Source organism: Gopherus flavomarginatus, chromosome 2, assembly GCF_025201925.1.
Source record: "Gopherus flavomarginatus isolate rGopFla2 chromosome 2, rGopFla2.mat.asm, whole genome shotgun sequence".
In the NCBI taxonomy this organism is placed as follows: Eukaryota; Metazoa; Chordata; order Testudines; family Testudinidae; genus Gopherus; species Gopherus flavomarginatus.
This window is the reverse complement of record NC_066618.1, coordinates 241,466,678-241,493,940: the sequence shown is the minus strand read 5'-3', so window position 1 is coordinate 241,493,940 and position 27,263 is coordinate 241,466,678. Positions and strand designations below refer to the sequence as shown.

At 48.8% G+C, this 27,263-nt stretch overlaps 1 protein-coding gene across 18 annotated transcripts in view; it reads left to right on the top strand.

The window, feature by feature from the left end:
- The window catches only part of EYA1 (EYA transcriptional coactivator and phosphatase 1), a 274,302-nt gene that overhangs the window by 223,316 nt on the left and 23,723 nt on the right, over positions 1 to 27,263 (top strand). For all 18 annotated transcript variants that reach the window (XM_050940917.1, XM_050940913.1, XM_050940919.1 and 15 more), the window contains 5 exons: positions 2,216 to 2,274; positions 2,478 to 2,638; positions 2,897 to 3,011; positions 20,267 to 20,388; positions 21,168 to 21,268. In XM_050940917.1, coding sequence (XP_050796874.1) covers positions 2,216 to 2,274; positions 2,478 to 2,638; positions 2,897 to 3,011; positions 20,267 to 20,388; positions 21,168 to 21,268 — 558 coding nt within the window. The remainder of the gene's footprint in view (positions 1 to 2,215; positions 2,275 to 2,477; positions 2,639 to 2,896; positions 3,012 to 20,266; positions 20,389 to 21,167; positions 21,269 to 27,263) is intronic.

The following is a 27,263-nucleotide window of genomic DNA, read 5'->3' as shown; positions in this document are numbered from 1 at the left end:
CCTCTGACAATTGGGGGTCCTGTCTACTTTGTAGTTCTCTAGGCCCTAGACCTTCTCTGGCTGTTGGAAGGAACAAGGAGCATTCTTTTTCTCACTATTCCCATTTACTGTCCAAAAGTTTCTAGTGCCTGGGTGAGTTGGGAGGTTTCCACTACTCTACCCCTCCCTCAGCCTCTCCTGTGTGATGGGATGGGTCTCTGCTGCTTCCCTTAGCTTGGTGGCCAGTGCAAGTGGTGTGTCTCCTTCCCGTAGTCTCAATATGTGCATTCCTCTCCAGTGACTATCTCCAGCTGCAATTCATTGCTCTCCCAGGTTTTGATAGAATGAAATTGACTGGATTCTTGTTCATTTCACTACTGCAAACAGGTTTCTGAATAGCTGCATAGAAAACTGAACATTCAGGTGTCACTCTGCAGCAGCTTGGAAAAATCTCTCTGAGCAGCAGCAGCAGAGGCACTGAAGCATATTGTGTGTAGACTCAGAAAAATGACACTGCATTAATTTGCATGGGCAGTTTGTATTTGAATGATTATTGTCACACCTATACAGACTAGAAACCTGTTTTTGTTTGAAATGAAAACTTAGATTCTATGGGAGTTGATGTCACATGACCAAGAAATTTTCTACTTGTATCAGCCAAGTTGATTTTCAAGCCTTTCTAGCAAATGTGTAGTTTAATTTTTGACTTTGATTGTGTGTCAAATCCATTATATCTGCGAAAGCAGGCAGTGCTTTGGATGATGGTTAAATCTGAGCAAATATAGTTCTGCCTTTCACATCGTGGTTCATTTTTATTTCTCTTTTAGCCAAACTACTATTAATTCAAATACAAAGGGGTTCAACAAAATTCTTGTCACTGTATGAACTGCACGCTTTACAAATATATAGAATAGATAGAGCAAATGTCATCAATTTTCTAAATAGCTTTAGAAATTTTCTAAACTGTGTCCTCAGAGAGCAACCTATGGTTTTTTTTAATCTTAAATTCACAACCATCATGTGAGGCCAGATAGACTTTCTTTTCCTTTTTTCTTATCTGAGGTTGTTGACCTCAGGAGAGGAGGAGAAGGTTACAGGGTCAAAGTCTTTTCCTCCTTGGAGCTTGCTGCTTGCTGGGAGAAGACTGGCTGGAAAATAGATGTTTTAGAACAAGGGTTGAGGGTCATGATTTTAATTCTGTTAGGGAACAGCTGGTTTGAGTTTCTTTCCACTTCTATCTTCCCTCCATCCCTCACAAATCCATGGAGAGAGAGAAATTTGTTCAGAGGGAAGCACTAACACAAAAATACACAATTCTAGTGTTTTAGCACATCAAATGTATCATCTTTGTTATGGGGCTTCACGTTAGGTGGGAAAAGGGGGCATTATTGAAATAATTGGGACATACTGTTTTATACACTGGATTCAGTTTGAATTCCAATGCTAGAGGTTTGCTTATTTACCTGCCAAATGTCAAATTGTTAATAGTAATTCATGTTCCACTGCTCTTTAATGGCAAACAATATGTACTATTACTTTGTAATTTACTGAGATAACGCTAATTATAAATGTATTGTATTAAAGTTTATATACAAAGGACTGAAGAAAGGTCATTTGACTTGGATATTTCTATTTAGACTTTTTTTCATCTTTGCATGCTGCTTTCATATACTAAGACCAAAGAGAAAGAGAGAAGCTCACAACTCTCAAATGAATGGCAAACTAGGAACAGATTTTTTTTGTCTGTGTTCCTCTGAAACATCGGCCTCAGGCTATGTTGGTGTGTGGCTCAACAGCAATCAGAGGTCATAATTTCATTGGCGGTTAGCATCAGGTTTAATTTTTCTAATATGTTACATTTACCAAAATGTCTGGTTTCAGTTATACTTATGCACTGACTGAATCAGCTTTGACCAGCATGATGTTTTAAGGTACCTGAAAGGGTACAAGAACATTTATGGAACACATACACTAATTGTTTTTAACTGCTTTCCTTTCTAAATACAAGAATGTGTTTTCAGAAAGCCATATAATAGTAGTAGTTAATGACAGTGCACGTTTCTTCTATGAATGGAGCATAAAAAGTTGTAAAATTGTTGATTTAACAAGACTGCCATCTACTGATTTACACAATCAAAAAAAAAGTCCCCGATGAGCAGATCTTTAAGCCTTTTTTGTTTGTTTTTTAATTTAGCCTAATAATAATAATTAATAAGGAAAAAATCTGTCATCTTAGGAATGTGACCAGGTTCATATAGATGATGTGTCTTCAGATGACAATGGCCAAGACTTAAGGTAAGTAAGAACCAATCAAGATATTATATTGGTCTTGCAAGTTATTTTCCTAGAAAAATTGTAAAATACCATGAAACATATATTGGGCCAAGTTCTGCCTTCACTTATGCCTTTGAAACTCCATCAGTGTCACTAGTATACCTGACAGTTAATTTTTGCTCATCATATTTTGTTAATTTGGGAGTTTTCTTCACTCTAAATAGCACCTATAACTTCGGAACAGACGGCTTTCCTGCAGCAGCCACCAGTGCTAATTTATGCTTAGCAACGGGTGTGCGTGGAGGAGTGGACTGGATGAGAAAATTGGCCTTCCGTTACAGACGCGTAAAAGAAATCTACAACACCTACAAAAATAACGTTGGAGGCAAGTGTCCATCAAAAATATTACCCATCTGTTTGGTGTCTGTTTCAAAAGACAAATGAGAAGTTATAAATAAAAAGGATTAACCGTGCCTTTGTTTGCTGATCCAGTTCAATATGATTCTGTTGACTTAGAGAACTTTTCAGTTTGTAGTTTCTACAGAAAACTGTTCTTACAACTAATGGAAGCAGAAGGAAATGACAGTAAGGTATCTGAGTTTAAATACAGACATATTATTGAGTACCCTTTTCTGTACTACAGGTCTTCTTGGTCCCGCAAAGAGAGAAGCTTGGTTGCAACTTAGAGCAGAAATTGAAGCTCTTACAGATTCTTGGTTAACACTTGCACTGAAAGCACTCACACTTATTCATTCTAGGTAAGTATATAAGAATTATCATGGCAGCACAGAATATTCATGAAACCTAACAATGTGTTACACACACAAAACTTCATTAAAAGAACATTAAGTTTACACAGTTAAGCACTCAAAAATTAGGAAATGCCACAATCAGGTTTGATTATGCAATCTTAATTGGGCCTCCTTGTTGCTTATGCATTATGATACAATGTTTCATTACATGATCACACTATTTTTCCCACAGAATTCTCTGCCTCATTTAGTGCACAGGATGGACAGTGCTCATTTAGTGAGCAGCTCTTCAATACTTTTTCTTTTCATTGTATGGCTCTAGGACTTAATTACAGCACACTATTCAAACTGTGACATAAAGACAGAATTAATCATTTCCTCACGTGCTTTTCTGTTGCAGTCATCACTGTATACCTGAGTACTTAACAAACATGAATGAATTTATTTTCACAACACTCCTGTGAGGTGAGGGTATTATCCCCATTTTACAGAGGGGAAATTGAGGCACGGAGAGATTAAGATCACAAACATCCATTAATTTCGGGTGTCAAATTTGAGACACTTGGACCTGATTTCTCAGAGTACTTAGCATTTACATAGCTCTTCATATGTTCGAAGAACAGATCCCATTGACTTCAGTTGCAGCCATGAGTGCTCAGCCTTTCTGCAAATCAGACCAGGAGACTCAAGTCAAGCATCAAGAAACTAAGGAATATGCAATTAGTGACCAACCCCTGTGCAAAGTTTGGTTTAAAAGATGTAGCCAGAAACACACAAGAACTCTGTGGCAGATGCAGGGATAGAATCCAGTTCTCCAGGGCAGCATTCAGCTATCTTAATTATGAGGCCAGCTGTTCTCTTCCAGAAGTCCCCTGCCTTGTGCACTACAGATCTTCCAGTCTCTGCAAGAGATGAGGTGAGGGTCTTACAGACAACAGTTTCCTTCTCCACAAAGTGCCCCTAGAGCAGGTCCTGTAGGAAAAAAAGAGTACGGAAAAGCTGTGTTATCCAGCCCTGTACCAACCGGAAAGCTCTAGAAACCAGCATTTCTAATCTCCATGGAAAGTCCAGTTTATAATCCTGGTTGGCGTGGGGCTGGCAGGCTCCCTACCTGGCTTTGTGTGGCTCCCCGGAAGACATGTCCCTGCTGCTCCTAGGTGGAGGAACGGCCACGAGGAGTTCGAAGTGCGGGAGGTGGTGCGGAGTTGGGGCACAGGCTCTGGGGGGGGAGGGGCTGGAGTGCAGGAGGGGTTTTGGGGTGCCAGATCCGGGGGGCTCTCACCTGTCCTGGCTGCTCCTAGGCGGAGGCATAGCAGGCAGCTCTGTGCACTGCCCCCGCCCCACCCTGAGTGCTGGCTCCACAGCTCCCATTGGCTGTGAACCACGGCCAATGGGAGATGCAGGGGCAGCGCCTGAAGGCGGAAGCAGTGCACAGAGCCACCTGCTGGGCCTCTGCCTCAGAGCAGCTGGGACAGGTCACTGCTTGCGGGAAGCTGCCCGAGGTGAGCACCCTCCAGGATCCGGCACCCCAAGTCCCCTCCCACGCCCCAACCCTCTGCCCCGAGCTCCTATCCTCACCCAAACTCCTAGAGCCTGCACCTCGCACCCCCTCCCACATCCCCTGCCCCACACCCAAATTTCCTCCCTCTTAGTTAACTGGCATTTTTCATTTACTGGCACCCCCTGTATCCCCAATATGCAGGATAAAACAGCTTTTACTGTATATGATCATATAATTAAAAACTTCATCCTGATGCATATACCCAAGGGGGCTAAATTAAGGTTACAAAGGGAACCTTAATTCTGACATCTCCCAACTTTTCAGTGCTTGAATTTGCAACCTTAATAATGTTGTTTTAATATAGACTTTTGTGAGTACTTTCCAAGTTTTAAAAAAAAGCAAGTTAGAAAAAAACAGAAGTTTCATCATGTGGCATCTTATTGACTGCCACATGGGTGGTCAGCAGGGTTAGAACCCTTACATCTACCACAAAGACCTCTGCCACTTGAGCTGATGGAGTAACTGTAGCAGCAGTAGGTCATCCTCTATGTGGATCAGTACTAGAGGCAGTGCTGCTTTGCCAGTGGGCTTCACTGATATTTGTTGACAACAGCAGAGTGGTGAAACTCAGGGATGTGGCATTCCATTCCAGGCTCTAGAAGGGATTGTGCTGTAGTGGGTACACTCTTCTCCCTGACCCCTTCTACCTTGACCCTTCCAATCTGTCCCTGCCCCAGCTTGTCTTTACCTCACCTCCGGCTCCTCGTCCCAGTTCCATTCTCTTCACCTTTAGTCCCCGTTTTCATTCTTCAGGCCACTGATCCCAGGCTTCTTGACCTGTAAGTCCTTGCCTTATCCCTCCAGACTCCCAGTATACCTCCCCCCTTATCCTGCTTCCAGTACCATTGTCCAGCTGTTCCCAGTCCCCTCCTCTCACCTTTCTGACTCCTTGTTCCCAATCTCCTTGCCCAGCCATTGCCAGTTTCCTCCCCCACTCCCTGATCTCTCTGTCTCTCGCTTTCTCATTTCCCAGCTCCATGGTCTCCAGTCATCACCCACCAACATTTCCCATCCCCACTTGCACCCAGTCTCCTTCCCTGGGCTTCATTGCCCTCATCTCCTCTGGCTTCTTGGCCCAGTCTCTCTCTCCATTCAGTCCCAGTTCTCCACTGTAACGTGGCTCCTTATCAGAGCTGTCTCCTGTCCTTCTCATCTCCCCTCTCCCAACTGGTTCCCAGTCTCTTTGCTCTGCCATTCCCATTCTCCCCCCTCCACCCCCCCACACACACTCCAGTTCTGCTCCTATCGCTGTTCCCCCCACACCCTCTGTCTCCCTAACTCTCACCCCCATTTCTTTCCCCTGCCCCCAGACCTAGTCTCCTTTCCTATCCAGTCCCAGTTTCTGCCCTCTGCCAGCCTCCAATCCCAGTCTTCATCCCCCGGACTCCCTGTCCCAATATACTCCTCCAGTACTGCATCTCAGAGCCCTAGGTCTGGCCCTTCTCCCTTTGGTTTTTTAATTAGATGACTTCTTCCTCCACACTTCCTGGGTGCCAGCACTGGGATGGGTGGTCATTAAGAGCACAGGAGAGACAGGCTCCATCCTCTCAGTTCTAGTGCCTGGGTCCACACCAGCCCAGAGCAGCCATTATGGGAAAAAGTCCAGCTTCATCTCTGTAGCTCTGGGCTGGAGGAAGCATGCTCAGTCACTCTGTGGGCGTGGCATGTGAACATTCCAATCACATACAGGAGCTATGAGGGGATGGAGCATCTTCAGTGGCTCTGTGCAGATGTCTGTGGAGTCTGGTCATCGTTAGGAGCTGTGAGAGACTAGAGCATGCTCAGTGAGGACGGAATCTTCAGAGGTTTTATCTTTTTAAACTCTAGCAAGTCTCTTCTGAGCATGCATGAACTGTGATTTTTTTCAGAGGTTTATGACTTGGCCAAATGTAGGTGGGTTTTCATGATGATAGTGAGAGTCACATACCTGACATAAAGGTCTCACCCCCTTGCCAGATTTCAAATCCCTGCTGCAAAGTATGTGGGCACTAGAACTTTCCAATAAGAACTGGGACATTTTTCACATTAAAAAACAATGTATTTTTCCCTTGCCTCATTCTCAGAAACAGCTGAACCATTTTGGCTGAAATTTTCAAAATTAAAATAAAAAGAAACCTGAGGCAGACATGGAAAATTTCATCCTGAATGGCTAAAGTTTGACAAAGATATAAGCAACTGAAAATAGGGTCTTATAATGGGAAGTGTTGGGTAACCTTAATAAAAGATAGCGTTAACAATCTGCCTGTAATGCCTATGGTTTAGGAGATACTGCATGGTGTAGTAAATAGAATTTTGGTTTGTGAGTCAGGAGATTTGAGTTATTTTCCCTGTTCACTAAATGTCCTGCTGCATGCATGTCAGATTTCTGTGCCTCGATTTCTATACCTATAAAATGGGAATAATTTTTCAATTAGTGACCTAGGGGTGCTCCACTGTCGGTGTGCTTGTGTCCCTGCACTGCTGATCAGTGAACTTTGGCAGCAGTGTTTTAGGCCCGCACATGCACTGTTTCTTCTTCGAGTGATTGCTCACATCCATTCCAGTTAGGTGTGCGCGCCGTGCGTGCACGTTCGTCGGAAACTTTTTACCCTAGCAACTCCAGTGGGCCGGCAGGTCGCCCCCTAGAGTGGCACCGCCATGGCACCCGATATATACCCCTGCCGGCCCACCCGCTCCTCAGTTCCTTCTTACCGCCGTGTCGGTCGTTGGAACTGTGGAGCGCGACATAGCTGTCCTCCACGTCCCTAGCTCTCCTTGTTCTACGGTTGATAGTTAGTAGTTAAGTGTAGTTAGTTATATAGTTAATAGTGTAAATAATATTGTAGATATTCGTTAGCCGGTTTGGGCCGTAGCCCTTCCCGGCACCCGGCACCGGGCTCATGCCTGGTTCGCCGGGCTTCAAGCAATGTGCGGCCTGTAAGAAGCCGATGCCGACCAGCGACCCTCACGACGCTTGTCTAAAGTGCCTGGGGGAATCGCACAGGTCGGACAAGTGCCGCATTTGCAAGGCTTTTAAGCCTAGAACAAAGAAGGAGAGAGACCAGAGACTTAGGACTCTCCTCATGGAAGCGGCACTCGACCCAGCAGCTTCGCAGGCCGTCATCTCGACACCGGCACCGGATCGCGCCGGCACCAGAAAGACTCCCCGGCACCGACCTTCCCCGGCACCGAGTGCAGAAGCAAGACCCTCGAAGTCTGCAACTCCATCCAGGCAGACTCGAGTGGAGCGCCCGGCACCGACATCTGCCGCGGTGCTACCGGCACCGTCGACTCCGGGCCCTGTGGGTCCGTCGAGTCCGGTCCCGCCGAGCTCCCCCATAAGATCTGGGGTTGAGCTATTGGTCCCATCGACGCCAGAGACCTTCGCCTCGGCACGGGACCTCATTGCCCTGACTGAGTCAACTCAGCCTCCACCTCCGGTGCGGGTAGCGTCCAGGGGCAAACCTATGATGACGGCGCCGTCTCGGGACTCACGCTCGCGGTCGAGGTCCCGACACCATGGTCGCTCAAGATCCTGCTGCCGCTCGCAGTCCCGGCACCACTCCCCTCGGCGGTACCAGTCGTACTCGCGGCACCGATCGGCCTCCAGACGCTTACGGTCTGGTTCCAGCCGCCGATACCGGCACCGGGACTCTAGGAGCCAGTCCCGCCGTCGATCAGCGCACCGGTCGACCTCCCGGCACCGAGCTGGTGGCAGGTCCCGGTCCCGGTCGACCTCCCGACACCGCGTCGGTGGCAGGTCTCGGTCCCGATCCCGGCACCGAGGCAGCGGCCGGTACCGGTCCCGATCCCGGCACCGAGTCCAAGACAGACCCCAGTCCCGATCCCGGCACCGGTATGACTCCCGGTACCGGTCCCCGGCACCGAGAACATCTTCGGCGCCAGAACGCGGAGACTCTTACCAGCCGCGGTCGGCCCCTCCATGGCCTTCCAGACAGCCGTCGGTGTCATCGCAGGCGGACAGTGTATACACGCTGGGCACTGACAGACAAGCGGCCCTTTTTCAAGACCCTCCGCAACAGGACCAGGGTCCGCAGCAGTGGGGGTTCTGGACACCCTGGGCATACCATCAAGCCCAGGGCCCCCAACAGCTTCCTCCTAGGCCTGCAACGGCAGAGCACAGGGCACCGGAGGAGTCGTTGTCTCGCCCCCTCCCTTCCCGGACAAGGAGGACGGGTCAAAGCAACAGGACCCTGATCTCCCTCCTGAGCCAGAGGCGAGGGCTGAGGCGGACCCCCCGCTGGACACTCTCTTGCCAGGGGCCTCCTCATCATCATCTCCCGATGAGGCGGTGGCTGGCACTTCCTCTAATAGCCCTCCTCCGTTAGATCTCAGGGCACATCAGGACCTCCTCAGGCGCGTAGCACAGAATCTGAGCCTGCAAGCTGAGGAGGTCTCTGAGATCGAGGACCCCGTCGTCAGCATCCTCTCCTCCGATGCTCCCACCAGGGTCGCCCTACCCTTCATTCGGACGATCCAGGCCAACGCCAATACGATCTGGCAATCGCCGGCCTCCATCCCCCCTACTGCACGGGGCATCGAAAGGAAGTACATGGCCCCCTCCAAGGGCTATGAGTACCTCCATATTCATCCGACACCATGTTCCCTGGTGGCACAGTCAGTGAACGAGAGGGAGCGTAACGGACAGGAAGCCCCAGCCCCCAAATCCAAGGAGGCCAGGCATATGGACCTCCTCAGCCGCAAGGTTTATTCGGCTGGGGCCCTTCAGCTCAGGGTTTCCAATCAGCAAGCCCTTCTTAGCCGCTACGCATTTAACTCTTGGGTGGCAGCGGATAAGTTCAAAGAGCTGCTGCCACAAGAGGCGCGTCAAGAATTTGCGGCGATTCTTGACGAGGGCAAGAAGGTTGCACGAACCTCGTTGCAGGCCTCCTTGGACGCTGCAGACTCGGCTGCCCGTACCCTCGCCTCGGGGGTGACGATGCGCCGCATCTCCTGGCTTCAGGTTTCTGGCCTTCCACCGGAGCTCCAATACACCATCCAGGACCTCCCGTTCGAAGGCCAGGGCCTGTTCTCGGAGAAGACAGACCCCAGACTGAAAAGTCTTAAGGACAATCGGGTCATTATGCGCTCCCTTGGTATGCACACGCCTGGGACGCAACGCAGACCCTTCCGGCCGCAGCAACAGCAGCAGCGTCGGCCATACCCCCAGTTCCGCCAGCGGCAGGACCTTAATAGGCGCCGCAGCAGAAATGGCAGGCGCAGGCCGTCGGGCAATCAAGGGGGGCAAAACCAAAGCTCCTCTAAAGCCCCACCTGGACCCAAACCTTCGTTTTGAAGGTGCGCCCGAGGGCGTAATACCAGTATCCCCCATGGATCCTTCCCCCCCGTTTTCCAACCGCCTTTCGTTTTTCCTCCAGGCGTGGTCCCGGATAACATCCGACCACTGGGTCTTACGCACGGTGCAGACGGGATACCGTCTGCAGTTTGTATCATTTCCTCCCTCCCGCCCCCCATCCTCGTCCCTCTTCAGGGACCCCTCTCACGAGCAATTCCTTCGCCAGGAGGTACAGACGCTCCTCAACAAAGGAGCTATAGAGGCGGTTCCGGAGAACGAGAAGGGCAAGGGGTTTTATTCCCGCTACTTTCTGATCCCCAAGGCCAAGGGAGGCCTCAGGCCTATCCTCGACCTGCGAGAGCTCAACAAATATCTAGTGAAGTTGAAGTTCCGCATGGTATCCCTGGGGACCATTATCCCATCCCTGGATCCTGGAGACTGGTATGCCGCCCTCGACATGCAGGATGCTTATTTTCATATTGCCATATGGCCACACCACAGACGTTTCCTTCGGTTCGTGGTCGGCCGCCTTCACTACCAATTTGCGGTCCTCCCATTTGGCCTTTCTACGGCTCCGAGGGTATTCACAAAATGCATGGCCGTCGTTGTGGCACATCTTCGGCGCAGTCGCATTCACGTGTTCCCTTACCTCGACGATTGGTTAATTTGGAGCACGTCGGAGCTGCAGGTCTGCAGCCACGTCCGCAGGATCACCGGCCTGTTTGCTACCTTGGGCCTCATGATCAACGTGGACAAGTCCACCCTGCTCCCCTCGCAGAGGGTGGAGTTCATTGGGGCCGTCCTGGACTCCACCGTGGCCAGGGCCCTTCTGCCGTTGCCGAGGTTCCAGTCGTTGTTGGCGATCGTTCAGCGCTTGCTGGCAGCTCCCCTGACATCGATATGGACATGTCTAACCCTGTTAGGCCATATGGCAGCCTGCACATTTGTGACCGGGTATGCACGGCTCCGCATGAGGCCCCTCCAGTCTTGGCTCATCGCACATTACCGGCCGGCAAGGCAGTCACTAGACATGCTGATCACAATCCCCCAGGGGGTGTTGGATTCTCTCAGTTGGTGGCTAGACCAGTCCGTCGTGTGTGCGGGGCTCCCATTCCACCCACCCCAGCCCTCGGTGTCCCTAACGACGGATGCCTCAGATCTCAGCTGGTGGGCCCACTTGGGAACCCTGAGGACACAGGGCCTGTGGTCCCCACAGGAGGTGGAGCTACACATCAACATGCGGGAGTTGAGAGCGGTCCGCCTTGCTTGTCAAACGTTCTGTCACCAGCTTCGGGGTCGTTGTGTTGTGGTATTTACTGACAACATGACGACCATGTACTATATCAACAAGCAGGGTGGCACCAGATCCTCTCCCCTATGTCACGAGGCGATGCGACTCTGGGACTTTTGTATAGCCCACTCCATTCACCTCACGGCTTCCTTCCTCCCCGGAGTACGGAACATGCTGGCGGACCGCCTGAGCAGATCCTTCCTCGCGCACGAATGGTCCCTCCGCCCGGACGTCGCCCTCTCGATTTTCCAGAGGTGGAGTTGTCCCCGCGTGGACCTCTTCGCGTCCAGGGGGAACAGGAAATGCCAGGCGTTCTGCTCCTTTCAGGGCCGGGAACCCGGGTCTATAGCGGACGCCTTCCTTATTCCGTGGACGACCCACTTGTTCTACGCGTTCCCCCCGTTCCCGCTGGTCCACAGGGTCCTTCTGAAGGTGCGCAGGGACAGGGCCCGCGTGATCATGGTAGCCCCGGCGTGGCCCAGGCAACATTGGTACCCCATGTTGCTGGACCTGGCCATAGCCGACCCAGTTCCCCTGCCCCTTCACCCGGACCTGATCACCCAGGACCACGGAACTCTCTGTCACCCGGACCTCCAGTCGCTGCACCTAGCAGCGTGGCTCCTGCGTGGCTGACCAGTTCTGAGTTGCGCTGCTCCACCCCGGTACGGGAGGTACTCTTGGGCAGCAGGAAGCCTTCCACTAGAGCGACGTACTCGGCCAAGTGGAAGCGTTTCTCCTGTTGGTGCGTGGAGAAGGGTCTCCTCCCGATGGAAGTTTTGGTGGCCAATATTTTGGACTATATTTGGTCCCTTAAGCAACAGGGCCTGGCGATATCGTCCCTGCGGGTCCACCTGGCGGCTATCTCCACCTTTCACCCGGGTGGGGATGGCCGCTCCGTTTTCTCTCACCCGATGGTGACTAGATTCCTTAAGGGGCTGGAACGTCTATACCCTAACGTCCGACTCCCTGCCCCTACCTGGGATCTTAACCTGGTGTTGTCTCGGCTCATGGGCCCCCCCTTTGAGCCGTTAGCTACTTGCTCCCTGCTCTATCTTTCTTGGAAGACTGCCTTTTTAGTAGCTATTACCTCAGCTAGATGGGTGTCGGAACTCCAGGCTCTCACGGTAGATCCCCCGTATACAGTCTTCCATAAAGATAAGGTGCAGCTGAGACCGCACCCTGCCTTTCTCCCCAAGGTCGTCTCAGCCTTCCACGTCAACCAGGAGATCTTCCTCCCAGTTTTTTTCCCGAAACCTCATTCTTCTCGCAGGGAGCAACAACTCCACTCGCTTGATGTCCGTCGGGCTCTCGCGTTTTATGTGGAGAGGACCAAACCGTTCCGCAAATCCCCCCAGCTTTTTGTGGCAGTAGCGGACCGCATTAAGGGGCTTCCCATTTCCTCGCAGAGGTTATCCTCGTGGGTAACGTCCTGTATCAGGACCTGCTATGACTTGGCTCACGTTCCTACGGGCCGTGTGACTGCGCACTCTACCAGGGCGCAGGCGTCGTCGCTGGCTTTCCTCGCCCGTGTGCCCATCCAGGAAATCTGTCGGGCAGCGACCTGGTCATTGGTCCACACCTTTGCTTCCCACTACGCCCTGGTCCAGCAGTCCAGAGAGGACGCGGCCTTCGGATCTGCAGTGCTCCATGCTGCTACTTCTCACTCCGACCCCACCGCCTAGGTATGGCTTGGGATTCACCTAACTGGAATGGATATGAGCAATCACTCGAAGAAGAAAAGACGGTTACTCACCTTTGTAACTGTTGTTCTTCGAGATGTGTTGCTCACATCCATTCCACACCCGCCCTCCTTCCCCACTGTCGGAGTAGCTGGCAAGAAGGAACTGAGGAGCGGGTGGGCCGGCAGGGGTATATATCGGGTGCCATGGCGGCGCCACTCTAGGGGGCGACCTGCCAGCCCACTGGAGTTGCTAGGGTAAAAAGTTTCCGACGAACGTGCACGCGCGGCGCGCACACCTAACTGGAATGGATGTGAGCAACACATCTCGAAGAACAACAGTTACAAAGGTGAGTAACCGTCTTTTCTCCTCGTGCCCTGCCACGTGGGCTAACCCTCCTCAGTTCCTTCTCAACTGCCCCTGGCTAGAGATGGGACCATTAGCAGTCTGTTTCTGATGGTTAATTTCTTTAGCATTTCTATTTGTTTGCTAGTGTCCTTAATCTTAGCTGTAGTCTTTCTTTCATTTTTTCTACCCCCAATAAAAAAAATAATTTATTTCCCCCCATTTTTCATTGGGGGCCCCTTCCCCAATGGTCTAGTTCACCAATGGTCTAGTTCACCTGCAAAGAGGCCATCCCTGTGGCAGAATAAGTGGACACAAATTGGACATCAGGAATGGTAACATAAAAAAACCAGTGGAACATTTCAATCTTCCTGGACATTCTATAACAGATTTTAAAGTAGCCATACTTGAACCAAAAAAACTTCAGAAACAGACTTCAAAGAGGAACAGCAGAACTAAAATTCATTTGCAAATGTAACACCATTAATTTGGGCTTGAATAGGGACTGGGAGTGGCTGACTCATTACAAAAGCAGCTTTGCCTCTCCTGGAATTGACACCTCCTCATCTATTATTGGGAGTGGATTACATCCACCCTGATTGAATTGGCCCTGTTAACACTGGTTCTCCACTTGTGAGATAACTCCCTTCTCTTCGTGTGTCAGTATAATAATGCCTGCATCTGTAACTTTCCCTCCATGCATCTGAAGAAGTGGGATTTTTACCCACAAAAGCTTATACCTGAATAAATCTGTTAGTCTTTAAGGTGCCACCAGACTCTTTGTTGTATCTATGGCAGACAAGCAGTCTCGCTGCATACGCTGCCTCAGGGAAGACCACATCCCACAAAAGTGTGGTCTCTGCCAATAACTCAGACCCAAGTCTCACAGGGACAAGGAGTTGAGACAGAAGATCATCTTCAGGGCATCCATCCAACCCTCCATAAACCCTCACCGAGAGTCACCTGGCAGATGTGAGTCTTCCCCACAGCCCTCAACATCCAAGGATGGGTCAAAGAAATCAGCCACAGACCCCTCTTGTAAAGCCATTCAAAAAGAGAGCGGTGAGTCACTAGAGTGAGCCCTGAGCTAGCCACAAAAGATCTCCAGCATGCTTAGTATTGTCAGTACCATTAGCACTGAGACAGATCCAGCTCACAAAGATCTGGAGTGGCAGGTACTGTTGACAGGCCTAAGGACCTAATGGGCCCTGGCACTGAGTCAACAGAACTAACTGACAAAGATAGGAGCGAATGGCACTCCAGTAAGAAGATGCTGCCGGTACATGGTGTACCTTTGGCACCATCATTGATCTATATGGGTAAGATCCATGACACCCTCTGTACCACCAACAACACTGGCTCGGTCGGCTCTGCCAGCATTTCGGCACTCAAGAGTCTTCCGGGTATCTAGCATACCGGACTCTCTTCTTCTTGGCACTGGGACCTTGGCACAGCATCTCCCCGTAGTGTGAGAGTCTTCTCCAGGACCCTGCCATGCACCACCACTTTTGAGTGAGGAGTCAGTGAGCCAGAGGAGACCATTTCCCGCTACTCCCATGCTCCCTATTGTGCCCACTGCCAAGAGGCTCCCCAAGCAGACCCTTGGTATACCCAGAGTATACAGCCCCAGTGGCTGTACTGGGATCCCTGGGCTGCATATTGCCCCCACACTTCTCGAGCTCCCAGCCTTGCTTGTGACAGCCCTGCCCCTCCTCCCTCCCCCCCCCCCCGAGACAGTCTCCCTCGGCTACAGCGTCTAGAATGTCAGAACTCCCGGAGGAGATTGCTGAGAGCAGGAGGGCAGAATTAAGGAAGACTTGACTCCAAGAACCAATGTATCCTCCTCCTCCTAGTTGAAGCTTTCATGCCCCTGCCACTGTGCTTAGCTGATGATTTCTGGCTTTTCCAGTACATAGGGAAAAGGATGGGAGAAGTCAAGGACACCCATTGCAAACTCCTTGATATATTACACTCTTCCTTGGCCTCTAAAATAGCCTTCCCCATCAAGGAGGCTCGGCAGGACTTTGCAAAAACCATATGGCAGACCCCAGCATCAGTGACACCTACTTGTAAGCAGGCTGATTAAAAAAAAATGTTACATGCCAGTTAGGGGGATGGAATTTCTTTTCTCTCCCCTTCCCCCCAACTCAATAGTCGTGGATGCAGTAAACTCCCGGGGCTGTCAGCACCAAATGAGATCCACCCCATATGATAGGGATTGGAAGCGTTTGGACCTCTTCAGGAGGAATGCCTGTTCCTCAGTCACACTACATTTTCAAATTGCTAATTGTCAAGCCTCAACAACGAAGCTATTCGAAACTTGACAACTTTATTGATCAGTTTTCAGAGTCACAGCACAACCAGTTCAAAGCTATCATTGAGGAAGGACAACTGGTAACTCAAACAGTCCTACAGTCTGCCCTCAATGCAGCCAACACTGCCTCCCAGTCCAGCTCCACAGCAGTGGTTATGCGATGTGTGTCATGGTTACACCTTTCCAGCTTCCCTAAAGAGGGGCAATCGACTGTTTGAAGACTTTCCCTTTGAAGGCACCTAGCTCTTTGAAGAGAAAATGGACACCTCTCTCCATACCTTGAAAGATTCCAGGGCCAATCTCCACTCATTAGGAATTTACACGCCAGGGCAAAAGATAAAATTTAGTCCGCAGTCCCAGCACAGATCACACACCTGTCGATACCCAATCAGCGCTTTTACAAACATTGGAGGAAGAAATCTAGGTTCCCCAAGCATAAACCATCAGGCCCACAGACTTCCACATTGCACTATCCACCTCCAAACACCAATTTTGACATGTTGGTCAACAGGCCACTCCTCTCAACTGCTACATCTGATCAACCTGTTCTATCCATTTGGCTACCATCTTGCTATGTTCTGCAGCACATGGGATTGCATAACATCAGTGGGTCTTGAAATTATTCACAATGGGTTTTCCATTCATTTTATCTCCCTTCCCTCTTCACAACAACTTTCCCTATCCCTCTTCGTGGACCCTTCTCATGAGAGTTTAATACGACAAGAAATAGATCATCTCCTCCAGCTAGGAGCCATAGCCAACAGCTGTGATGTAAAGTCTGTTGTTATCGCTATTTCCTAATACCCAAGAGGAAAGAAGGTTGGAGACCTGTACTCAACCCTGAGTGCTCAACAAATTTGTGAAAGCTCAGAAATTCAAGATAGTCACACTGGCAGTGATCATTTCAGCATGGAATGGGGAGACTGGTTTTCAGCCCTCAACCTTCAGGATGCCTATTTTCATACCTCAATCCTATCATCCCTCAAACGGTCTGTCTGATTTACCCTAGGACAAGACCACTACCAGTACACAGTACTCCCTTTTGGGCTTTCGTTGGCCCAGGGAATGTTTTCCAAGGTTCTCTCCGTAGCAGCCACTCACCTCTGCTCCCAGGGGATCATGATCTACCCCATCTGAATGATTGTATCCTCAGAGTCCGCTCCTTTGCAGAGGCCTTGTTTATGGCACTGGGCCTACAGATGAATACCAAGAAATCAATCCTCACTCCAGTGTAGTGCCTGGAATTCATAGAGGCTGACCTTGACTCATTATAAGCTAGAGCACTCCTGCCTCAACACGGTTCCTCTCTTTGGTCACAGTCATAGAAACTGAACAAAACAGTCCTCAAATATCAGCCAGACATTGCGTCTAACTCTTTTGGTGTATGCCTGTGGGTACAGTGGTAGTGCCACATGCCAGTCTTCACATGCGATGTCTCCAGGTGTGGTTCAGCTTGGTGTATAGATGTGGTTCAGCTTGGTGTATAGACTAAACAAAGACAGACTAGACAAACCTCTGTCACTGCCTGCCAAAGTCAATATATCCCTGGATTGGTGGAAGGACCCAGCAGATGTTTGCAAAGGGATTCGTTTTGTGAAAATTTCCCTGTTGTTGCTTCTGACCACTGACACATCCCTTATAGGATGGGGCACACATCTAAATGGCCTTACAACACAAAGCAAGTAGTCATCCGTGGAGATATCTTTGTCCAAAAAACTCCTCAAGCTCAGGGCATTCAGGAACGCCTGCACCCATTTCCTCCCACTGCTCACACACCAAAGTCCTAACAGACAACATAACACGCATGTATTACATAAATTGACAAAGAGGAGCCAAGTCACCCTCCCTCTGCTCAAAAGCATCTCCCACGACATTACGCTATCAGCAGATTCCCTTCTGGGCACACAAAACTCTATAGCAGACATCCTAAGTTGCAAGTTCCCTCACAACCATGAATGGAAATAAACTTTATGACCTATTCAGATGCAGCGGGACACTGACCACAGTTCTGGTCGCTATTCACTTGAACAAGAAATGTCCACATTATTGCTCCAGAGCAGGGAGAGGACAACAGTCCCTACGTGATGCTCTCCGTCTTCCCTGGTACAGGGACCTTCTTTATGCCTTTCCTCTATTCCCACTACTGTCAAAAGTCCTGTGGAAAATAAGAAGAGATGGACCATACGTCGTATTGATTGATCCCACTTGGCTGAGACAGACTTGGTAACCTTACCTGTCACAACTGGTAACGTGCCCACCAATCTTTCTCCAATCCACTCCAAAATTCCTCTCACAGAACAAAAGACACACTGCATCCCAACCTGGGCATTCTTCACCTCAAGGCTTGGCTCCTTCATGGTTCCAATGCTTGGAGAACTCCTGCTCAAAGGTGATACAAGAGGTATTTCTGCACAATAGAAAGTCCTCAACATGCCGTACTTACCTGCAGAAGTGGTTCACGTTTCAGATTTGGTGCAATTCCCAACAAATCTCCCTGACATCCACAACCCTTCCAAAGATCTTAGATTATGTACTGACTCTAAAAAAAAAAAAAAAAAAAAAAATCGGGGCTATCTCTTCCAGCACCAAGTAGAAAGGTACATAATGCTATCACACCCAACCTCTAAACAATTCCTCCAGGATATAGTAAACCTTTCTCCACAATGCCAACATCCCACACCTACATGGGACTTAAACCTGGTGTTGAAAGGCCTAACTAGACCGCCCTTTGAACCCAGGGCCACCTTTTCGCTTATATACCTGTCAAAGAGAAGGTAGTAATCACCTCAGCTAGGACTATAGGAGGAATAGCGGCTCTGATGGCACATTACCCTCCATAGTATTCTTTCAGGACAAGGTTACACTCAGACCGCACCAAAAATTCATCCCTAAGGTAACCGCCCTGTTCCATATAAACAAAGTGATTCACCTTCTGACTTTTTACCCCAAGCCTCACCATGACAGCAGGGAGACTATATTACACACACTGTCCTTTTATCTGGATAGGACAAAGTCTTTCAGGAAGTCGCCAAAGTTGTTCCTCTCTATTGTGAAAAGATCCAAGGGCTCAGCAATATCTCTAAGGCTACGTCCAGACTACCCGACGTATCGGCGGGTTGAAATCGATTGCTCGGGGATCGATATATCGCGTCTCATCTAGACGCGATATATCGATCCCCGAGCACGCTTATATCGATTCCGGAACTCCATCAACCCCAGCGGAGTTCCAGAATCGACAGGGAGAGCAGTGAACATCGATCCCGCGCGGTGTGGACGGGTGAGTAATCCGATCTTAGATATTCGACTTCAGCTACGTTATTCACGTAGCTGAAGTTGCGTATCTAAGATTGATTTCCCCCCCGTAGTGTGGACCAGCTCTAAGTGGGTCTTGGGCTGCATTAGACAATGTTATCAGATTCATAACATGACCCCTCCAAATACTATTCGTGTGCACTCCACAAGGTCGTTCTCATCCGTTGCCTTTTCAAGAATGTCCCTGTCTCAGAAATCTGTAGAGCACTGATGCTGGGCGTCAGTCCATATCTTCGGGCATCAGTCCATATCTTCACAGAACATCATGTGATTACTGGGGACATGCTTTCGATGCCATCTTCGGCTCCACAGTATTATCATCTGTAACTGACCCAACTCTGAAGCCCCAGCCCTCCAGTAGGGACACTGCTTGGAAGTCACCTAAAGTGGAGCACCCATAGGGACAGTAGTCGTAGAAGAAGTTACTCACTTTGTGCAATAACGATGACTCTTAGAATCATAGAATATCAGGGTTGGAAGGGACCTCAGGAGGTCATCTAGTCCAACCCCCTGCTCAAAGCAGGACCAATTCCCAACTAAATCATCCCAGCTGGGGCTTTGTCAAGCCTGACCTTAAAAACCTCTAAGGAAGGAGATTCCACCATCTCCCTAGATAACCCATTCCAGTGGTTCACCACTCTGAATGAAAAAGTTTTTCCTAATATCCAACCTAGACCTCCCCTCACTGCAACTTGAGACCATTACTCCTTGTTCTGTCATCAGGTACCACTGAGAACAGTCTAGATCCATTCTCTTTGGAACCCCCTTTCAGGTAGTTGAAAGCAGCTATCAAATCCCCCCCCCCATTCTTCTCTTCTGCCGACTAAACAATCCCAGTTCCCTCAGCCTCTCCTCATAAGTCATGTGCTCCAGCCCCCTAAGCATTTTTGTTGCCCTCCGCTGGACTCTTTCCAATTTTTCCACATCCTTCTTGAAGTGTGGGGCCCAGAACTGGACACATTACTCCAGATGAGGCCTCACCAACGTCGAATAGAGGGGAATGATCACATCCTTCAATCTTCTGGCAATGCCCCTACTCTTTGAGATGTGGAGCACCCATGGGGGACACAACTCACCCGCCTCCCCTCTACTTTGGAGTTCTTGCTAATGAGACTGCGGTAGAGAAGGAACTGAGGGGGGTTAGCCTAGTGGCGGGGCACGAGGAGAGACAGCCTCGTGGTGGGGCGTAACGGACACTGCTACCAAAGTTCTCTGATCAGCAGTATAAGGATGCAAGCGCACGTACAGTGGAGCCACCCATAGGGAGACTCATCTTGAAAAACCATTATTACAGTGCTAGGTGAGTAAATTTTTCTTATGATTCCCTTCCTTTCTAAAGTACTTTGAGACTATGGTGGTGAGGTTTGGTTGGGGGAGAACAGAGGAGGGTTAATTTTTCCCTTTTTTTAGTTTTAATATATTTACATGTATATTTAAGGATGTCTGTTTTTGTTTTCTTGCAGGACAAACTGTGTGAATATTCTAGTAACAACTACTCAGCTTATTCCAGCTCTGGCAAAAGTCTTGTTGTATGGATTAGGGGTTGTATTTCCAATAGAAAATATTTATAGTGCAACTAAAATAGGTGAGGTTTTTTTTACAACATGGTGAAATATTTGAAGCTATAGTTTTAAATTAAAAACCGTATGTATATGTTTATTCATATCACTGTAACATCTAGGGACTAATGATAAATAACATACCTTACAGTAAAACACCATTCAGACTGACAGGTTTCAGAGTAGCAGCCATGTTCGTCTGTATCCGCAAAAAGAACAGGAGTACTTGTGGCACCTTAGAGACTAACAAATTTATGTGAGCATAAGCTTTCGTGGGCTACAGCCCACTTCATTGGATGCTTGCAGTGGAAAATACAGTAGGAAGTAGATATATATACACAGAGAACATGAAATAATGGGTGTTACCATACCCACTCTAACGAGAGTGATCAGTTAAAGTGAGCTATTACCAGCAGGAGAGAAAAAAACTTTTTGTAGTGGTAATCAAAATGGTCCATTTGCAGCAGTGACAAGAAGGTGTGAGGAACAGTTGAGGGGCGGGGAATAAACATGGGGAAATAGTTTTACTTTGTGTAATGACCCATCCGCTCCCAGTCTTTATTCAAGCATAATTTAATGGTGTCCATTTCGCAAATTAATTCTCTGACAGTCTGCTCTCACACCTATACTGAGCACAGAATTGATGCAGGAGAGATTCTGCTCTGTAATCTCTCAGTGAGGGTAATATTACATTGCAAGTGCTTGGGAATATCTTGGATGGGTGCTTAATGAATGTGGTTTCATTATGTTCTCTCACCAGCTGTCATGTCCATGTCATCTTTAATAGTTTAAATTTCTTTTTCAGGAAAAGAAAGTTGTTTTGAGCGAATAATTCAAAGATTTGGAAGAAAAGTAGTGTATGTTGTTATAGGTGATGGTGTGGAAGAAGAACAAGGAGCAAAAAAGGTAGTAATTCTTTTTCAGTGCAGTTTTATTTCAAATGTTTGAAAGTAAAGATGTGCGTTTTCTCACACCTGGGGTTGTATGCATTGCGGGTTAATTCTGATCACAGATCTATAATCGTGCAGCATTATAAAATTTGAACATTTTGACTGCTGGGCTAGTAACACACTTTGCTTAAAATTCTAGTTGGGTCTTGGATTTTGCTCTCCTCCAAAAGATGCATTAGGATAGCTATGTGTGTCTAATATATCTGTATGAAAATGTTAAGTATGGATTCTGGTTTGACTAAAACTGATAATTCCACTTTTCTAAATGGCATCCCCCAATGCCATGAAATATAATAAACTTAAGCACAGCTATTACAGTTTGTGTTGTTCATATGCATTGCATTGTTTTGTGAATTTTACACCTTGAAAGAGTATTTGAGAAATGGAACACATACATTAATGTTGACAGCCTGTACATAAATTGGGAGCTTGCATTTTCGGCCAAATATTGGTTATTTCTTACTATTCTAATCCCTGTTGCTTTAGCTTTGGCAGAAGATGCAGTTGACTCTCTGATTACATGTTTTTTTCCTTCCTCCATTAGGAAGGGGAAATATCACTGTCTCGTTTCTTGCAGTGTGGAATGTGCATCTCAAAAACCAGTACTTTACGTCTTACTGCTAGGAGTTACTACTGAATATGTCAATCTAACAGAATGCAGGGGGAGAGGGCCTGGTCTGAGATCTTTGACTGAAACCATAGAACTTTATCCTAGCAAGTACAAAGAGAAGAAAAAATGGGAGCAAAGAGGCTTATCTTGCCTCATTTTCTTGTAAATTGCCTTTGCATACGCTCTCTCTTTCCCAACTTAAGATGAAAATCCCAGTGGCGATACTATATCTTTCTAGTAGCCATTTTTCAAAGCTTTCTGAATGGAGAGATGAAACTAATTACGCCACATGGCAGTTTTACAAGATGTGACACTGAATAGTTTTGCAACATGAAATACCAACTTACATCCCTCTGAAACTTTCTGTGTAGTTTCCCATCTTGTTACATCACTTTGCGAACTTGTCAGTTTCATGTGTCCCTTTGGCACACTAAAGTGAACAAATTCCTCCTTTCTCCCTTCAGAAATGCCTTTAATCTCTGCAGAGAAGTGTTCTGCTGTAAATGATTACATTTTAACAGCTAAATTTAAGATCAGGAAAAGCTGTTGTCTTTGTTCCTTTCCATTGCTCAATGAAATAGTATTCCATGTAACAGTGACAAAAGTACTTCTTTCAGTAACACCTAATTCAGTAGTTTTTAACACCGTGCAGGAAGGCCTAATTGAGAAAGCCTTTCCATTTGTTAAATGAACAAGTAGTAGAGAAAGCTCTGTCAGAGCATTTGTTCCATGTGTTCTTTGTTGCTGGAAGGAATGTTCAGATTTGGAGACTGTAGGAACTTGAGCATCTACATTCTCTGCTCCAGAGTGAGATTCTCACTCCAAGTTATAATCTCTCTGCCAGATTGCCTGCTGCTCTGGGAAGTGGGTAAACTTCACCCGGTCCAATGTACACTCCCTGGTGCATGGCACAGCTAAGATGGCTGCCCTGTTGTGGGGACAGAGCTAAGGTGCCACCTGTTCTGTCCGCCTGTGTAAATTGGGAACACAGTGGGTCCACAAAGTCTGTCCATGTTGTGGGTAACCAGGTCAAGTAGATGAGGTGGGTGCCTTTCACTCCATTATGCCTCAGAGCCACTGTGCTAGCTAGACCACAATTTGACCGAAAATTATTAGATACATGAGTGATAAACGCAGTGAAAAACTGTTCAGCTCTGAAAAATTATGTAAATCAGCATACTTTAGCAATACTAGAAGCACTAAACATTTGAGTACATATTTGTATTCAGATATGCGTAAATAAGGGGAGATAAAACTCTATTATATTATAAAAACACTTAACCTTCCACGCAGAGAAGCGCCAACAAAATGATAGAAGTTTTATAATGATATAAATAAAAACTTGACAAAAGTGGTGCAACTCTGAAGACACCTGTTAGAGTACCCTGCTCCTCCACTTAACTTTTTATCGCATTCCATCCTACCTTCCCACCAATAATCTGTGTGCTTGTGAGTTTCTCAGGGCAGGGACTGTCTTTTTATTATCCCATTGTCCGTCAAGTAGCATTCCAGGCCTTGGTCCTTGAGTGAAGGCCCCTACAGAGTACAGTTCAATAATAAATATAAACTTTCTATAGACCAGGGTTCTTTTCCTTTTCCTTGTTTGTAAAGCATTTAGCACTCCAGTAGGGCTCTTTAGTGAACAATATTGTTTTATTCACGGAGACCTCTTTAATTTATTAAAGTAGCCAACCTATGTACTTCACAGATTTTTATTTTCTGTTCTAGTACTGAACAGTGATGAACTTCCAAATTAGTAAGTGAGAAAATGAGCAGGGCCGGCTCCAGCATTTTTGCTGCCCCAAGCGGCAAAAAAAAACAAACAAACCTCGCGATCGGTGGCAGCTCTACTGCTTCATTCTTTGGCGGCAATTTGGCAGCAAGTCCTTCCCTCCGAGAGGGACCGAGGGACTTGCTGCCAAAGAACCAGAGGTGCTGCCCCTCTCCTTTGACCGCCCCAAGCACCTGCCTGCTGTGCTGGTGCCTGGAGCTGGCCCTGAAAATGAGAGTCTGTATTAAAAACCACTCCACTAGCAAACAGACCTGTTGCTTCATCATAGAAAGGTGGTAAAATGTTCCTACAAGCATAGGTGCCAGAACTAGGGATGTTGCTGCTCCCCCTGGCTTGAAGTGGTTTCCGTCATATACCGGATTTACAGTTTGGTTCAATGGCTCTAAGCACCCCAACTATACAAATTGTTCCAGCACCCTGCCCACGAGTCCTTTATTTACTGAAAATGCTAGTTCAGTACAGGTGATGAATGTTAAACATTTATCTAAAATAAATTCTTGTAATTATTATAAAGCTGAGTCAGTAAATACATTAAATTAAGTTTATACTGTGTACAGTTTTTTAAAAAGAGTTCACAATCCACATTTTTTCACTTTTGATTGATGAAAATAAGTGTGATACACTAAGGACCCTGCACCCTCTTATATTTCACTTAGCACTGGATAAGTCATGGTATTGTCAGCTTTCCCTAAACCATTATTTCCTGAAAACTCATTTTTATAAGACAGTTGAAATACTCAGGCCTCCTTCTTCAAGAGATTGCTCATGTGTATTCCACAGTAGGTGTGCGTGCTCACCACGTGCTCTGGTGTCGGAAGTTTTTCCCTTGGCAGTATCTGTACTGGGGGAGCACTGCGGCGACCCCTGGAGTGGTGCCTGTATATTGCACCACGGGCTCCCCCCCACCCTCAGTTCCTTCTTGCCACCAGTGAAGGTAGTCGGAACTTTGTGCTCCGGCTCTGCTGCAGCCTTTTCTTCTTGTTAGTGGTACCGTTTGTGGATCATTTCTTCAGTTGTTAGTCTGCTCAGGACATGCCCCATGCCCCAGAATTCAAGTCATGCGACTCCTATCACCACTCTGTGCCTAGGAGTGACCCGCACACCAAGTGTGTCCACTGCCTGGTTGAGACATCAGCGACTATTGTAAGATCTGCAGGTCGTCCAAGCCAAGGACTAAGAAGGAGAGAGACATTAGACTTCGAGCTCTTCTGATGGATTCGGTGCTGGCCTCAACGCCGGCACGTCAATCGGACTTGGCGCCAGCCGCTGCTTCGTCAGTGTGTGGCGAGGCCCCTTCAACCAGTCGGCGCTGCTCTCCTTCCAAAAAGCAAGGGAAGGGCCTTGCCGCACAGCGGCGCTGTGACAAGGAAAAGGGGGAGTCTGGTTCCATGTTGGGCAGCCCTCAGTCCCCCCCAGGCTCAAGGCCTCCGACTCACATGGAACGGAACAGCCCGGCACTTTCAGCCTGTGCATCCCCACCGGTACGCATGCCATTGACGCCGGAGGTGATGCAGGCTGTGAAGGACATTATGAGCCTGCCAGTCCCAAGCACGCAGTCAGGCACAGGCCCCAGGTCTCGTGGCAAGCCTCCATTGGGTGCCCACCAGATCTCTCCAACCAGTCGCAGTTCCCACTCCAAGACTTGCTCCCCGTACCACTTGGCGCGCAGTGTCCGCTTGTCTTGCAGCTCCTGCCCATCCTCGATGCCAGCCAGACCATCCGGGTCGTCATCGGGATGGGAGTCACGAGGGCCCTTGATGCCTCCTGCCAGCGAGTGTAGGCACCGGGAATGCTCCTCTGCGCGGCTTGGGTACTGCAGCCGCTCTTGATAGGATAGACGCCCTCGTTCTCCTTTCAGCTCCCGATCAGTTAGACATTGCACTCGAGACTCCCCCCATGGTGCCTTGGCACCAGGTCACCAGACCTCACATCGCCGTCATGGGTACCAAAATAGCTCTTCGGACGAGTACCGTTCCTCGACGTCGAGATCCAGGTCTCAAGGGAGACGGCGTCAGCAGCACTGTTCCTACCACTCCCGGGGCACCAAGCATTCATCAGCGACCTCGGCCTTGGTACCCGCCACCCATCCTTGGTTCGCGCTGTTCAGCTGGGACAGATAGTGCCATCGGTCTCACAGCCGGGTCAGTAGCAAGGGGCCCATGGCAGGGACAGTGGTGCCAGCGGGACCGTGGCCTCCGATGCCAGCCTGGACAGGGGCTCATTCGGTCGCCAGAGCGTCTCGGGCTCTGTCGGCCTCCTCTGGCCGCCTACAGGATAAGTAGGGGGTGACAAGTTGGCGGACCCACACCTGGACTCTGATCTGGGGCTCGACGCCCCGGTACCAACAGAGGTTCTCGGCTCTGTGTGGGCCCCTCTCCCCAGCACTGGACGACACCATAACGGTGCCTCTGCCCTTAGTCCCCCAGGAGGACTTCATGGCATACCAAGAACTGCAAAGCATTTGGCATCCAGCCTCTAGCTGCCAGCCGAGGAGATGGAGGGTCCATCCGATTCCCTCTTCAACATCCTGTCTCCCTCGGCACAAGGCTGCGTAGTCCTACCACTGCACCAGAGTATTGCCAACATCTCCAACACCCTGTGACGAACCCCTGCCTCCTTGGCCCCTATCTCCAAGGGCGGAGGTGAAATACTTTGTGCTGGCCAGGGACCACGAATACCTCTATTCCCACTTGGCACCCAACTCGCTCATGGTGGAATCAGTAAACCACAGGGAGCGAGAGGGCCAGCCTGTGCCCACCCTCAAAAATAAGGAGGCCAGACAGCTGGACTCCTTTGGGAGAAAGATTTATTCCTCTGCAAGTTTCCAGCTTAGGGTAGCCAACCACCAGGCCTTACTGAGCAAATATGACTTTAATCTTTGGGAGTCTCTGCCTAAGTTCGAGCCCCTCCTCCCGGATTGGGATAGGAAGGACTTCAAGGTGCTGCTGGAAGAGGGGGCAGCAGTGGCTGAAGCACCCCTACTGCAAGCGGCGTTGGATGCAGCTGATGCTGCAGCCCGCTCGATGGCTTCCATGATTTCCATGCGCAGGGCATCATGGCTCCTGTTGGGACTGTCGACAGAGGCCCAATCCCTGATGCAGGACCTCCTGTTCGATGGGAGGGCACTCTTTGCGGACTAGACGGACATCAGGCTGCATGGGATGAAAGATTCCTATATTATGTTGCTGACCTTGGGCCTCTGTGTCCCTCTGACTAAGAACAAGGTCAAATCGCTTCCAGCAGCTCAACCTGCGAGGAGCAGATACGAACCCCCGTATAAAAGACCCAGAGACCAGAAATGCCGGTCTCAGTGGCAGTCCCACTCTACCTCGCAGCCTGGGCCCTCCAAGGGCAAGAGGCAGGGAAAGAGGTGGTTTTGACTATTTGCAGGGGGGCACCAGGCCTGTTGCCAGGGAGAGCCCCCATTTAATAAAGTTTGTGTTCTGCAACCAATTGTCTGCCTTCCACAGGACGTGGTCCCACATAACAACAGATCAGTGGGTCCTCAGTACCATTTCCAAGGGCTACATGTTGCAGTTCACCCACCCT